Source organism: Exophiala spinifera, assembly GCF_000836115.1.
Source record: "Exophiala spinifera strain CBS 89968 unplaced genomic scaffold supercont1.8, whole genome shotgun sequence".
Classification (NCBI taxonomy): Eukaryota; Fungi; Ascomycota; class Eurotiomycetes; order Chaetothyriales; family Herpotrichiellaceae; genus Exophiala; species Exophiala spinifera.
Genome location: NW_015622520.1, coordinates 1,616,590 through 1,628,961, shown reverse-complemented (window position 1 = coordinate 1,628,961; position 12,372 = coordinate 1,616,590). Strand labels below are relative to the sequence as shown.

The 12,372-nt window shown below is 53.0% G+C and overlaps 5 protein-coding genes across 5 annotated transcripts; 2 read left to right on the top strand and 3 right to left on the bottom strand.

The window, feature by feature from the left end:
- Window positions 1–179: 179 nt before the first annotated feature.
- Window positions 180–1,223, top strand: PV08_10613 (uncharacterized protein; the record flags this gene model as incomplete). The annotated part of the gene is made up of 1 exon (XM_016384927.1): window positions 180–1,223. One exon carries the CDS (start codon window positions 180–182, stop codon window positions 1,221–1,223), a length of 1,044 nt encoding a protein of 347 aa, XP_016231529.1.
- Window positions 1,224–2,093: 870 nt separating this feature from the next.
- PV08_10612 (uncharacterized protein) lies at window positions 2,094–5,751 on the bottom strand (the record flags this gene model as incomplete). The annotated part of the gene is made up of 2 exons (XM_016384926.1): window positions 2,094–5,635; window positions 5,694–5,751. 2 exons carry the CDS (start codon window positions 5,749–5,751, stop codon window positions 2,094–2,096), a joined length of 3,600 nt encoding a protein of 1,199 aa, XP_016231528.1.
- Window positions 5,752–6,175: 424 nt separating this feature from the next.
- Window positions 6,176–6,889, top strand: PV08_10611 (uncharacterized protein; the record flags this gene model as incomplete). Its single annotated transcript, XM_016384925.1, has 1 exon — window positions 6,176–6,889. One exon carries the CDS (start codon window positions 6,176–6,178, stop codon window positions 6,887–6,889), a length of 714 nt encoding a protein of 237 aa, XP_016231527.1.
- A 115-nt stretch (window positions 6,890–7,004) lies between these two features.
- PV08_10610 (allantoinase) lies at window positions 7,005–8,678 on the bottom strand (the record flags this gene model as incomplete). The annotated part of the gene is made up of 1 exon (XM_016384924.1): window positions 7,005–8,678. One exon carries the CDS (start codon window positions 8,676–8,678, stop codon window positions 7,005–7,007), a length of 1,674 nt encoding a protein of 557 aa, XP_016231526.1.
- A 1,582-nt stretch (window positions 8,679–10,260) lies between these two features.
- PV08_10609 (uncharacterized protein) lies at window positions 10,261–12,153 on the bottom strand (the record flags this gene model as incomplete). The annotated part of the gene is made up of 3 exons (XM_016384923.1): window positions 10,261–10,385; window positions 10,439–10,915; window positions 10,977–12,153. The coding sequence occupies 3 exons, from the start codon at window positions 12,151–12,153 to the stop codon at window positions 10,261–10,263; spliced, it is 1,779 nt and encodes a 592-aa protein (XP_016231525.1).
- Between the last annotated feature and the right edge of the window lie 219 nt (window positions 12,154–12,372).

Genomic DNA, 12,372 nt, shown 5'->3' with positions numbered 1-12,372 from the left:
ATGCCTCCTGTCCTTTGCCCTATGGACAATCTCCGCTTTGCAGATCTCCCGGTCGAGCCTCGAGAGCTATCCTCCGATGTGCCCATGTCCTCATGTCCGTAATCCTCCCTCGCTCTCGCCAGAGTCTCCCTCTCCCTCGGCGCAATGTCTCGAGCATATTCCTCCACCACGCCTCCACGATGCGCCCGGCGAAGAGATCTCCCGGACAGAAATCGATTGAAGCGTTGAACCCCTTCCTTTTCAGAGACAAGCGGGCCTTTCTCAACATCAACCTTCGCCCGCACAACCTCGGAACTCAACACACGCCGACCCTCGACAGTCTGCGGCCCCCCAATTTCGAGTACGTCCAGAGACCACCGGGTGGTTTGTTGGCGACCTTCGGGTACTTCTTCCGATGGTTGAATGCCTATCGACGCTTCTGGGTCGCCTGTGAATTGAAGGCGCGGTCCAACCAAGCGGAAAGACAAAAGGTGTGGAAACGTCTGAATCTCAAGCGCCGGCGGGACATTGCTATAGTTTCCATGAGTGCTGGTCTTAGTGGTGTCCCCGACATCACACGGCGCGAGTTCCAACTGTGTATGAGGACCCATCACCACTGGTGGCGTCGCCCGCTGGGAATGCAACTGAGAGATCTGCGGAGTATCCTGAAGAGCTACGACACCTACAAGGCCGAGTTTTGGAGCGAAGCCCACGACGCCCTCACTCCGTCCGGGAGGTCGCTGTCCCTTCTGCACAACCTGTACCGGAGTGATGTGATGAGAAGCTGTGTGACACCGAGAGGGAGGCGGTTATTCTTCCCCTGCGTTCTGACAAAGTACATCAAGGCGTACTCGTTTTCGACCTACTGGACGGCGGCGGCTTTCCTGGCCGTCAGCGCGCGAGGCATGCAGTTGCGCAACTACGAGATCCTCACGGACACTATCCTCATCCTGCGTGAAGGAGGCTTCAAAAGGCTTTCGGCAGAAGACATTGCCGACTATTGCTTGCGATCTGGGTCCCCAAACTTCCTCGAGTACATTCGAGAAGCCGTGGAGATGGACGCCAACCCTGTCACGGAGAGCATGAGAAAATTCATGGTTCCGGTTCTGGAAGAGCACGCCAGGGCCTTGCTCGACTGCGACTGGCAGAGGATACCTTACAATCTACGCTGGAAGATCGAGGAACACGTTGCAGAAGAAGGCCACAAGTCTCCAGAGAGTATGTTGTACCGAGTCTGGGGTTGATCTGGGCTGTCGACACTTTTGGCTGCATGTCTGAAAATTGAACAGACCTGTGACCAGTACTGTGAAGACTACCCTCTGCCAGCGATGATGGGCCATGGGCTGGCCATTAAGACATACTACACGCTTGAGAGTCGATCGAGACCTGACCTTCTTACGCCTCTGCAACGACGTCTCCAAGGTCAATAGGCACGGAGACTGGTGGGAACAGGGTTATCCGAGGTGCCTCGAATATTGCAAGCGCATTGTACTAATACCACGTACAACGAATGTATACCTACCACATAACATTCAACACATCGTGTGCCAATTGTGCACACCCCAAAGGGACCCTTCTTCAAGCAAGATCAACGCACCTAAGACTCTAAAATCGTCAGAGTCTCCAACAAATCCTTCCTCAGCATCAACTCACCTGCTCTTAAAATGGGCTGGATTCTAGGCTTCAGGACTAGCTACCCTTATCACTGCACAGGAAGTGCGGTGCGGTGTAGTTGTAGGCAGATTCCTAAATGCCTAGACAGATATCCGGATACCATCCAGCACACAGCGCATGATCCAACTTATTCTCACCTAGCCACTTCAGGTAGATGATAGTTATTCCCTACCTGTAGAATTTAGGGGCCTTGCAAAACTACCGGCGGCGTAGGTAATCTAGGAAAGAAGCGAATGAAACTCAACCACGTTTCGTTCGGACCAGTACTATTTTATTAATATAGTAATAGCCACGTACCTCGTTTGCAACGGGAAGAGGCAAATGATGATGATGATGATGATGATGCAAGCCGTACTTCAAAGTCAACAACTTTTTCATAGACTTCCAGAGAGTAGGTATGCATAGTATGCTCAGATCAATACAACACCACTTCATACTTTTCATCCGTCGCTCTCGCTTGAACTCATACTCCATCGGTTGCGCCTCTTCAAAGACACTCCATTTGGACCTCCGTCTCTCGTCGCGGGTTGAAGCTTGAGTTTCTGATTGCTTCGTACCCGTTGAGCAGATTGCTCGATACTATTCATGAAATCGTTCCCGTCAAGTTCTTCGTCCCTGTGATCCTGATCCTCATCTGAGGTTTCGATTTCCCGGTCTTCTGCTTCACCGTCGTCTCGTCCATTAGTAAGGGACGCATCGCCTTGCTCCTCTGAGTCGTCCTCTCCATCTTCATTCCTAAGAAGATCGGAGTCCGGTTCGGATTCCTCGTCTTCGGCTTCTTCGTCAGATTCATCATCGTCCTCTTTGGCCACAATCTCAGACAGTGGCGATCGCACCGATAGTTGCTGTCGCTGAATAGGAATCTTGGGCGATGGTGCATCCTGACTTAGCAGGTGCCTTCTGCTGTCCGGAAAGACTGGTCGAACGACAGATGTATTGGCCTGCGTCTGTCCAAATAATTGCGTTGGTCGAAGTGTCTCGTTGGGCGTCTGTTCTTGTAACGGATTGCGATTTCGATGGGATGATGACCCTTCCGAAGAGTGAACGTCATCGTCTGCTCCATCCGACACATCTTCGTCTACATCTTCGTCAATAGGTGGCGAGGGAGTTCGATCATTCGGCTCATGCTCATCGTCCTCATCGTCTTCTTCGTTGACATACTCTTGCGATAATTGAGAACGACGGGCTGAATCGGCCGTTTGCCCTTTCAATCGACGTTCCATTTTTGACGGTGTTAGTATTCTGCTAGATCCAGGCGTCTTCTCAAGTCCGTCAACTTTGATCCAGCGTCCCTGCCTCTTTGTGCTATGAAGTACTCGGTAGTGATTCGAACACTGTAGCGCACTTCTCGTCCCGACTTTCTCACTGACTTTGTTCCAGGGAATGTGCCAGTCCTCAGCTTGTGATGCCAAGCCACTCGTTCTTCTCACCTCTTCAAGTGCTTTGGTGAATTTGTCTTCTTCTTTTGCAGTCCACTTTCCTAATTCATTATGCTTATGCTGTAATTTGTGCCGCCATCGCTGAGCCACAGCATCAGTGGTTCTCGTCAATCGTTGAGCGATCTCGCTCCACTTTGGACCGAGTTCTTTGTAGAGGCGAATCAAGTCTTTGTCATCATCTGCCGTCCAATTCTTCGATCCCTCCAGATTCTGGAAATTGCGTTCACGATACCGAGTCATTGACCGTCTGTTACGATGAGGAAGCACCTCATAGTATTCATTCAAGAACGCCCTCTTGGAGATAAAGTGCCAGTCCCAGCTTTCACCCTTTCGGCGCTTCAGTGTGTCTGTCATCATGTCGTTGAATTGCTCGACAGTGATCTTGTGGTCTGCGCAGAAAGTATCCCGCCAGTCTTGCAGTTTCTGCACTTCAGCTTCGCTGAAATGCCCAGTCAATCCCTGAACGCCATTCCCCCTGTCGTGACCAGTCTCCTTTTCGTGCTTGGACAAAAGATTCATGCTCCAGAATTGCTCCATACACTCTCCACAGCTATACAAATGTGCGTGGATCTTAGGATCTTTCAGGTGCAGCCTCAATGATTCTTCTGACCTGAAACCTTTGTGGCATTTCCGACACTCGACCACGTTGTTGGCTTGCGGCTTAGGTTCCCTGGATCCTGTCTTCTTTGATCTGTTAGTGCCGGAACCGCCGACTTGCGGTTCTTCCATCTCCGAGCTCGAGTCTTCGTTCCGTGAACTCGCACGTTTTCTTGGTCGGTTTCCTGACAGCGTTCTTCTGGCGACAGAGGTGGCAAAATTGGCAGGCCCGGAATCAGATTCGTCACTATCGGCTTGCTGGCTCGAGACTTTATTAGGAGAGACATAGTTGAGACCAGGCTCTGCGCGATTCTTGCCCTTTGGCGTCGTATACGCAGCATCGCGTACCCTCTGAAGTCCGAAAGCTTCGAGCCCGTTCGTCTGAAAACTCCCATTAGGCAGTTTAGTCTTGCCAGTCTTGCTCTTGGAACGCGACTTAGAGCTGTCGGAAGCAACAGCGACCTCAACACGTATGGCAGTAGAGGGCGGTGGGGACCACGAGGCTGAGATGGAAGGTCTTGATCCAGATCCTGGGTTCGATCTCTGAGCCCAACTATCGATGGTACTCTGTCGCGTTCGAAGGGAGGGGACAATTCTCTCTGTCACTTGCTGCGCTGATTCGGAGGCAGAATTTACAGCAGCCCACGATCGTGGCATCCCTTCCTGTGCGCGTTGAGCAGACGTTGGTGGGCTATCACCAACGTGTTTCCTCCGTTTCAATTTCTTTTCTCTAGACTGAGCGGAAGAGTCCAAGGCTGGTCCAGCATCCCGCTTTCGCTTCGAACCTGGTTTGGGGACAGGTGTCTCATTTGAAGAGACCTTTTCAGCTCCGTCCGAAACACTCGTCGTCGTGACAGGCGATTGAGACTTGGAATCTGCCTCTGGTACAGCTGCACCTTCACCTTTACCGGCTTCAACCTCCTCGTCCCCCTGAGAGGCGGTTGATTGCGCATCAAGCTGAGCCTGAAACAATTCCTCAACTACCCGGATCATGTTATGATCAGACTCTTCCTCGTGCTCATCCGAGACTTGCGCATTATCCTCATCAACATCCTTGCCGTCGTCCGATTCGAGTAGGTCTTGGGAACTCTCTCGAGGGGTTCGATATTCGGGTGATTTTTCGTCTTGTGGCTCTTCGATCTGGTCTTCGAAGAATGAAGCCTTCAAATCGGCTGCCGTCTGTGCAGCAGGGTCCTCCTGTACTCTCTGGCGGGCGTCCGCAGATATATTCTCGCTCCCTTCATGAGTCGCCATGTGTCTCTGGAGCGTGTCCTTCCTAGCCAAGTTTTTGCCACAGATGGTGCAAGTAAAAGCGGCCTCATGAAGTGCGCCATGACGTTTGGCACCTTTCTTTTGACTGAAAGTGATCTCGCAGTTGTGGGTTTCTGCATAAGGGCATCGCCATCGTCCATACATTTTCAACGGCTCGGGTGCCGGCTGTGTCGCTGGGACGAGATCGATGTCATCCTGAGCAGGTGAGAACTTTGTGCTCGCGACAGATGGAGAGTGAAAGGCATCCACCACAGGCGAAAACTTAACGTCCGTCGGAGGCTCGCCGGCCACCTCGCGGTCGTTACTGTCGGTGTCGTCCTCAGCCTCCACATCTGCTGAAGTCACGTCCCGGGAATCGCTGTCACCATCCAGTGCTCTGCTGTCGTCATCGTCGTCACCGACCTGAGAAGAATCATAGACGTCGAAGGCCTCGGGCTCTCGTTCTCTGAGTAGCTGTATCTCCTCTTCATTCGGAACGTGTTGGCTCAGTCTGCGCTCTTCCCCGTCCCCAGAAGACCTGCGTCCTTTCTTTTTCTTTTTCTTTTTCCGTTTCTGCTTCTGGGTTTTTCGTCGCGGGGGCTTCGTGTCAGGGGAGCCTACAGTCATGATCGTGTCCTCGTCATTGGGAGCAGGGTCCAGGTCTCGGTCGTCGGGGATGTCGGAGAGGTCTGTCTCTGCACGTGCATCAGTCTCGATTCGAAGATCCGCCACTATTCTTTGCGGGACACTTACGCTCCGGGTCCTCCTGCTTTGGTTGCGCGCTGGATTCCTGACTTTGCTCGTTTCCCATGGCTGCGGTGTGGGATGCTGCCAATTATACCATGTTTGATGTCCCTTTGCGGGGAAGGTGCGGTCTAGACTCGATCGCAAGGGATGCGCGACAGTGGCAACAGCCGCAACAGCCGCAACAACCAGAAAACAGCGCGAACCAGGCCCTTCAGCAGTGCAAGTGAAGGCGCATGCGTCTTGTATAATACGAGCACTGGTCAAGGACCCGCGGTGGTGGCTAGCGCGAACTGTTGGTGGAGAAATTTAATAGCTTGCGGTGCATACGGATATTGTTCCTACTCGTGCGGCGACGATTAAATGTCCTACAGCCTTACCGCGATACAAGGCTGTTACTAAAACTTACAGCATGTCTATTCACTAAACTCGTGGAGCATACGACAGTAACTCCTTGCGACCAAGGCCCAGTTGAGGCTCAAGACGCCAACATGGTCGTCCTGACCACCACGCCACGCATTCTGGCAGTGCTTTCCACCCTCCCTGCATCAACTCTTTCATCTCTCGGTCTCGACCCGGTGCCTGCAACACCCGGAGCGCCGATCGAGCACACCATCCTCCTCGCCATTTCGAAGGCCACCCAGTCCAGTCTGAACTCGCTCCTGCGTGGGACAAAGGTTTACACGCCCCCACCTCCTCCCAAGCCCGAACACTCCCCAGAATACGTCGCCCTGATGGCGCGCCTGCGCAAGGAAGAGGAGCGACGAGAATATGCGCAACTCGTTTCGAGAAAGCCTGGAGACATCTACCTGGATACGGACGACGAAGACGACATATCGCCGTCACTTGTTTTCAACATCCTCCTTAGCATAGTCATGTGTGCGGGCACCATGTTCTACCTGACTCGCTGGTGGACAAACGATGGCCTGCGAGTCCTGGTATCTCTGGGTGCGGCAGTTCTAGTTGGCGTCGCAGAAGTCACGGTCTACGCTGGCTATCTGCGGAAAGTGCGACAAAGCAAAGACAAAGAACGGAGCAAGCGCGAGAAGAAAGAATTCATTGGCGAGTATACTGGGGAAGGGGCGGAACCCGATGGCCACATGGAGTCCGTGGATAAGCTGGAGATCTGGGGTCGAGGTATCAACGGCGGAATGAGGCGACGAGTCAGGGAAAAATGGGACAAGGAGCAAGAATCTGAGACGTGAAACGAGAATAAGGAATTCATAATGAATAATATCCTGGAGGTTATCTCATAAGCTGAAGACCAGACATTCCAGTACATGCTGGTCTCATATATGATCGAAACAAGGCATTACCAGCTTAGGCGTCGTAATCGTAAATCCATCTCTTGAACCAACTCTTCACCTTTTTTAACTCCTTCGCCCGAGGTTCGAGCAGCAACTGTCCTGTGCAGGCTTTGCCCACAAAACCGGCGTTCGCTCCATCCCGAACGAAGATCGTCTGGCCCCTCAGCAAGGTCTCCTTGACCATACCCTTCATAACTCGACCTTGATATGGACTGCACTTGTTTCTGAACAACATCGTGCTGGGCTCGACAACCCATTCGGCCTCGTCATCGAACACGCAAATGTCCGCATCAAAGCCGACTGCAAGCTCGCCCTTGGTTTTCTCCAGCCCGACCTGTGCAGAGGTGTTAACGCAGCACCACTTCGCAACGTTCATAAGCGCCTTGTCTCTCAGCAGATCATCTGCGATCAATCCTCTTCTCGACATCTCAGTCCACAATATTGGAAGCCCCAAACCGACACTACTGATGCCACCCCACGCGCTGAAGAAATCTCCACTGCCGTCCTGATCGACAGGTAGTGTTCCGGCCACTCCTTTCACTGGTGGCACATGCCCCGGCACGTGAGCCGGAAGCATCTTCAAATCCGGCGTACACGGACTGTGGTCGCTTACCACCGTCTTGATGACGCCTTCGCTTTCGTGTTCGATCAGCTCCTCCCACAATCGGTCTTGATTGCTTTGCGTGCGAATGGGCGGACAGCATTTGTGCCTCGTGTCACCGAGTGCAACCTGCTCCGCTGCAAGGGACAAGTAATGGGGGCAGGTCTCGGCAGTGATGTTGATACCCTGTGCTCTCGCTTTCCGAAGTAATGGAATCGCTTGCATCGCGCTGAGGTGCACAATATGCAGAGGGAGATTAGGTGCAAGATGAGCAAGAGACAAGATCTCCTCGACGGCATAAGTCTCGAAACTCGGCGGCCGAGATTCGAGGAACGTACTGTAAGCATTCAAGGGTCCATGCGGCGCGAGGGGGGGTAAAGATGTCTGTACGTCGTCGCCCACACTGTCGGCAATAGGTGGAATCATTTCTGCGTGAAACATGACGGTGGTGGGCTCGTCCGCGAGTTCGGCGAAGACTTTGGCAATATCACCGGAGGACACCGCGGGGAATTCCTCGACACCCGAGTCGATCAGGAAGCCCTTGAACCCGCGTACACCTTCACGCACGAGGGCCTTCAGTTCCCCTTGGTTACCCGGAATAATGCCACCGTAGAAGCCAACATCAACCCAGCATTTGCCTTGTGCAGCCTTGATCTTCTCCTGCAGGCCAGCTACTGTTGTCGTAGGGGGGATTGCGTTCAGCGGCATATCCACGACAGTAGTGACGCCCCCAAATGCCGCGGCTTGGGTACCAGTATAGAAACCCTCCCATTCTGTCCGGCCTGGCTCGTTGAGATGCACGTGTGCATCCACCAGACCCGGCAGAAGGACATGCGGGGAGTAGTCTGTATAAGGTGTGTTGGGTGGAAAATCGGACTGCGGGAGTACACTGTCGAATGTGGCTGTGATCTTGCCTGTGGCATTAGATATGACAATTGTGGCTGCGGAAAGGCGTCCCGAGCGTATTGCGCGAGAAGACGCGATTACAGTGATGGGTGAGCCATTCCAGGCATCAGACTCGCCGTTCGGAGGAGAGCGAGGAGGAGTCGGGTACGCATCAGCCATTTCGGACGGTGATCTGGACATGATGAGGTATAGGCTTGCCGGTTACGGTCTGGTCCGTCCTGGTCTCATATAAAGAGTAGATAAGTGAAAGGGGAGTAAGAGTAACTAGGAAGGGGTCCTGAGTGTGCTGAGTGTTCTGAGCATGTGAGCGAGGGAGTCTTTTGTGCTTATCTACAGTTGATAAGCAATCTCCTTTCGTGCACCCTTGTGATTTTGAACGATAAGCGAAAGATTACAACCTGGAGAAGTATTGGGGGTGAACCCTTGCGGGGGGGAAAGAGGAACAAAGGGAAGTTCTGGACACTCTTTCATATACAATAAACGGAGTCCTGCCATCTTCATTCAAGGCCGGGTTCGTCGACCTAGGCGTCGACTCATTTCGGGTGAATTAGCAACTCCCCAGGGCGACCATGATTTCAAAGGGCCCTTCCGGATCCCAAAGGAAGCAGTGGAGAGATCGAGGCGGCCGAGTCCGATAGAGACAGAGTCGGCCGGGCATGGTACGCGTATGTCAATTGGACCGTAGCATTGTGTACGGCGCAGTACGTAGACCGCAAACCATATCTGTTACTCGATAGGATCGAGTAGAGATAAGGGGAAGAGGCAAAGGCCGAACTGCTAAAAGGAGAGTGGCACCCGCGCGGGTTGGGGGCAGCAGAAAGCGGTGGGTGTTGGTTGGCGCAAGCTGTCAACAGGGCGCAATTTTGGCGTTATCGTTGGGAAAAGTCAGCAGCGAATGCGCTTGGACCTCGCCAGCGTCCGTCCAGATTTTGTTCTCGGCGACATCGGGACTGACTTTGGATCGCCCTAAACCCTTTTGGACCCGACCAGGGTCGCGGTCCGTGTCGCTATTACTCGATATATGCCTCTCTTTTACTCGATCAAAATTCCTGACTGGCATTTGAGGGAAGAATGTCTCTGGCTCCTCTTCAGCTGGCGTGTCTTCGACATGAGACACACGTAAATTTCTCCTTTGACTTTCAGAACTGACGACTGATGACTGCCGACAACTGCCAGTGGTGCGCAGTCTGTCCGCATGAGGCTTGGTCCGAAGAGGCATGCGGCGGCCATTGGGAGTGCGAGGAGGGACGGGGATTCAAGTGAAGATGTCGTCGTCATTATGTGCGCACTGTTGAGACACTGCATCCGAGTCTCGCCAGGTGAGGTTGCAGCGTCGGTCACTGCCGCTCGTGCTTTATCTGGTGTCTGGTAACAGTCACTTGATTTTCGCTGACCGACTTACCTTCGAATGCTGTGTTCTCACGGTAGGTATCTTGACGACGCGTCAGGAACCTCTAGAACCTTCACTCCTCGATGAGCAGACGGTGAAGTCTGGCAAAAGAGTGAAATGAGGAGAAAAAGGGCCCTGGAGCAGACTAAGTCACGTGGGTCGGGTCACCTGGTTTTGGTGTGGTTTTCATTACGCAAGAGTCTGTCCCAATGGTGACATACAACAGTACGGACAATATTGTGCCACCGCAGTTCTTTCGCGAACTCGCACTCGTCAGGCATCAAATCCACGACGCTCGACAGAGGTGCCTACGCGTAGGAAGCCACAGCCCAACCAGCGTCACCCTTCCCATCTTGGCCCGTGGGAGAAGCCCTACCCGGCCAGCTGGATACATTGAAGCGGCTCGCCGAGTTTGTCGGACTGGATGGCTAGAGCAACAAATCGAGACCACCAGCGTGCCTGAGGCGCGGTGCCTCCAAACATCCACAATCCGGGAGCTGTATACCGTCAGCGCCAGCGCTACACAGATGTCCAACGTTGACCAACTTACCTGCTGGTTTCATCACGTTGCGTAGTTCTCCTTCTTCATCCAGTCCCCAGAACTCCCCCAGCTGCGAGGCAAAGTCTCGTCCAACAATATCCCCAACCTGATGACGATAGTCATGATCCTGTCCGACAGCAATGACCACGACATCGGCCTTGAGCTCGCTCCCGTCCTGAAACCTTAGACCTTCAGGCGTGAAAGCGGCGATTGGAACGCCGGATTTGACCTTGATCTCGCCCCTGACAATATGTGCTGATGCCCCGATGTCGATATAGTAACCACCATATCGCATCATGATGTTGTCCATCAAGGGTGTTGTGCGATCGACACGGAACCCAGCCCGCTCTAGTGCATCAAAACGTTCAGATTCGGCCTTGGTCGCCATGTCGTATTGGATTTTGACAATGTCGCGTGAAATCTTATTAGGTAGTCCGGCTGACATGACATCTGCTGCGGCAGTGGGGACTTCGAGATTGTAGTGACCTTGAAGACGTATTAGCCTCGCAGCGAAAAAAAGTCACAAACACAGGTTCTTAACGCATACTGGATTGGCCTTTGATCACCCATTCTATTGGATAGACGCACGTCCTGTTACGCTGAATCATATGGATAGATCGCAAGCCCGCTCTGTACATGTCTTCGGCGATGTCGTGTGCCATGGTGCCAGATCCAATGACGATGCCATTCTTTGCTACCCAGTCCCGACTATGCTTGTAAGCTCCCGAGTGTAAGAGAATGCCTTCGTACCGCTCGGTTCCTGGAATCTTGGGGTCCCTATCGACGCTCATGCCGGCACCAACAGAGATAACAAGATGGCGACAGACGAGTGTCCGTTTCTCGGCTCCTTTGACCGTCACATCCAGTGTCCATACTCGGCCCTCCTCCACCCACTTGGCTCCTGTGGTCTCTGCATTCGTCCACAGATTGATGTTGTACTTTGTAACATAGTTTTCGAACCCTTCGGCCACGATTTTCCCGGGAAGCAGCAGCGGATCGGTGGGATGCCAGGTGCGCTCGAATGGCAGGTTATTGTACTCACGGACAGTGTGCTGTCTCACCGACTCATACCGCCCGATCCAATTATGTCCTATCGAGGCCCGCTTTTCCAGAAGCACATATCTCAGACCCAACGCTCCGACGCGACCAGCCACGGACAGGCCACACTGTCCTGCTCCGATGATGACAACATCGAAGGTATGCTGACTATCGTGGGAACGATTGTTGGACTCGACGACGCCTTTAGTGACGGAATCACCATTCACGCCGAGCGACTTTTCAGTTAGGAGTGGGACATCTGGGTGCCCGTGGCCTGCGAAATTCTCGAGCAAAGTCACCAGCATCCAGATTGTCCAGCTCCCATCCTCATCCAGAATGAAACAGGCGAAACCGGTGCACTCGCCCACTAGCCCGTTGATCGCGTGAGTCGTAAACGTGAATGGCACTTGAATCCACGAGCTACCTGGCACAGGTGTGACAATGAACGCGGGTTTAGTCCTGAAGCTGGACAGGGACAACCGCTTGGCCTGACTGTTCCACTCCTCCGCAATCTTCACGTGGCCGTCGAAGGTTCGTGCCTGTCCGGTCAGCGCAAAATGGTCTCTCCAGAGTGCGGTGGGCTGCAGAGCATTTGCATCAAGAGTCCCATTTTCTAGTGTTTTCTGAGCCAACTTCTCAGGTTCTTGGATGTCACAGTTATCTGGAACCAGCCGGGAAGGCAGCATGCCCGGAAGGCAGTCTAAGTTGTATCCAGGCCTCATAGTAAATAAGCTGGGGAAAGAGAATAATTGTCGGTGTTCATTCACTTTCTCCTCGACAGGCAAGTGGAAAAGCTGTCTGAATTGGTGTAGGGTATTACCGTGAATAGATAGATCTCCCAGATGGATGGCCACAAGAAGGATGAAAAACGATTAGAACCTGAATACCAGTCTGAGACCCTCAAT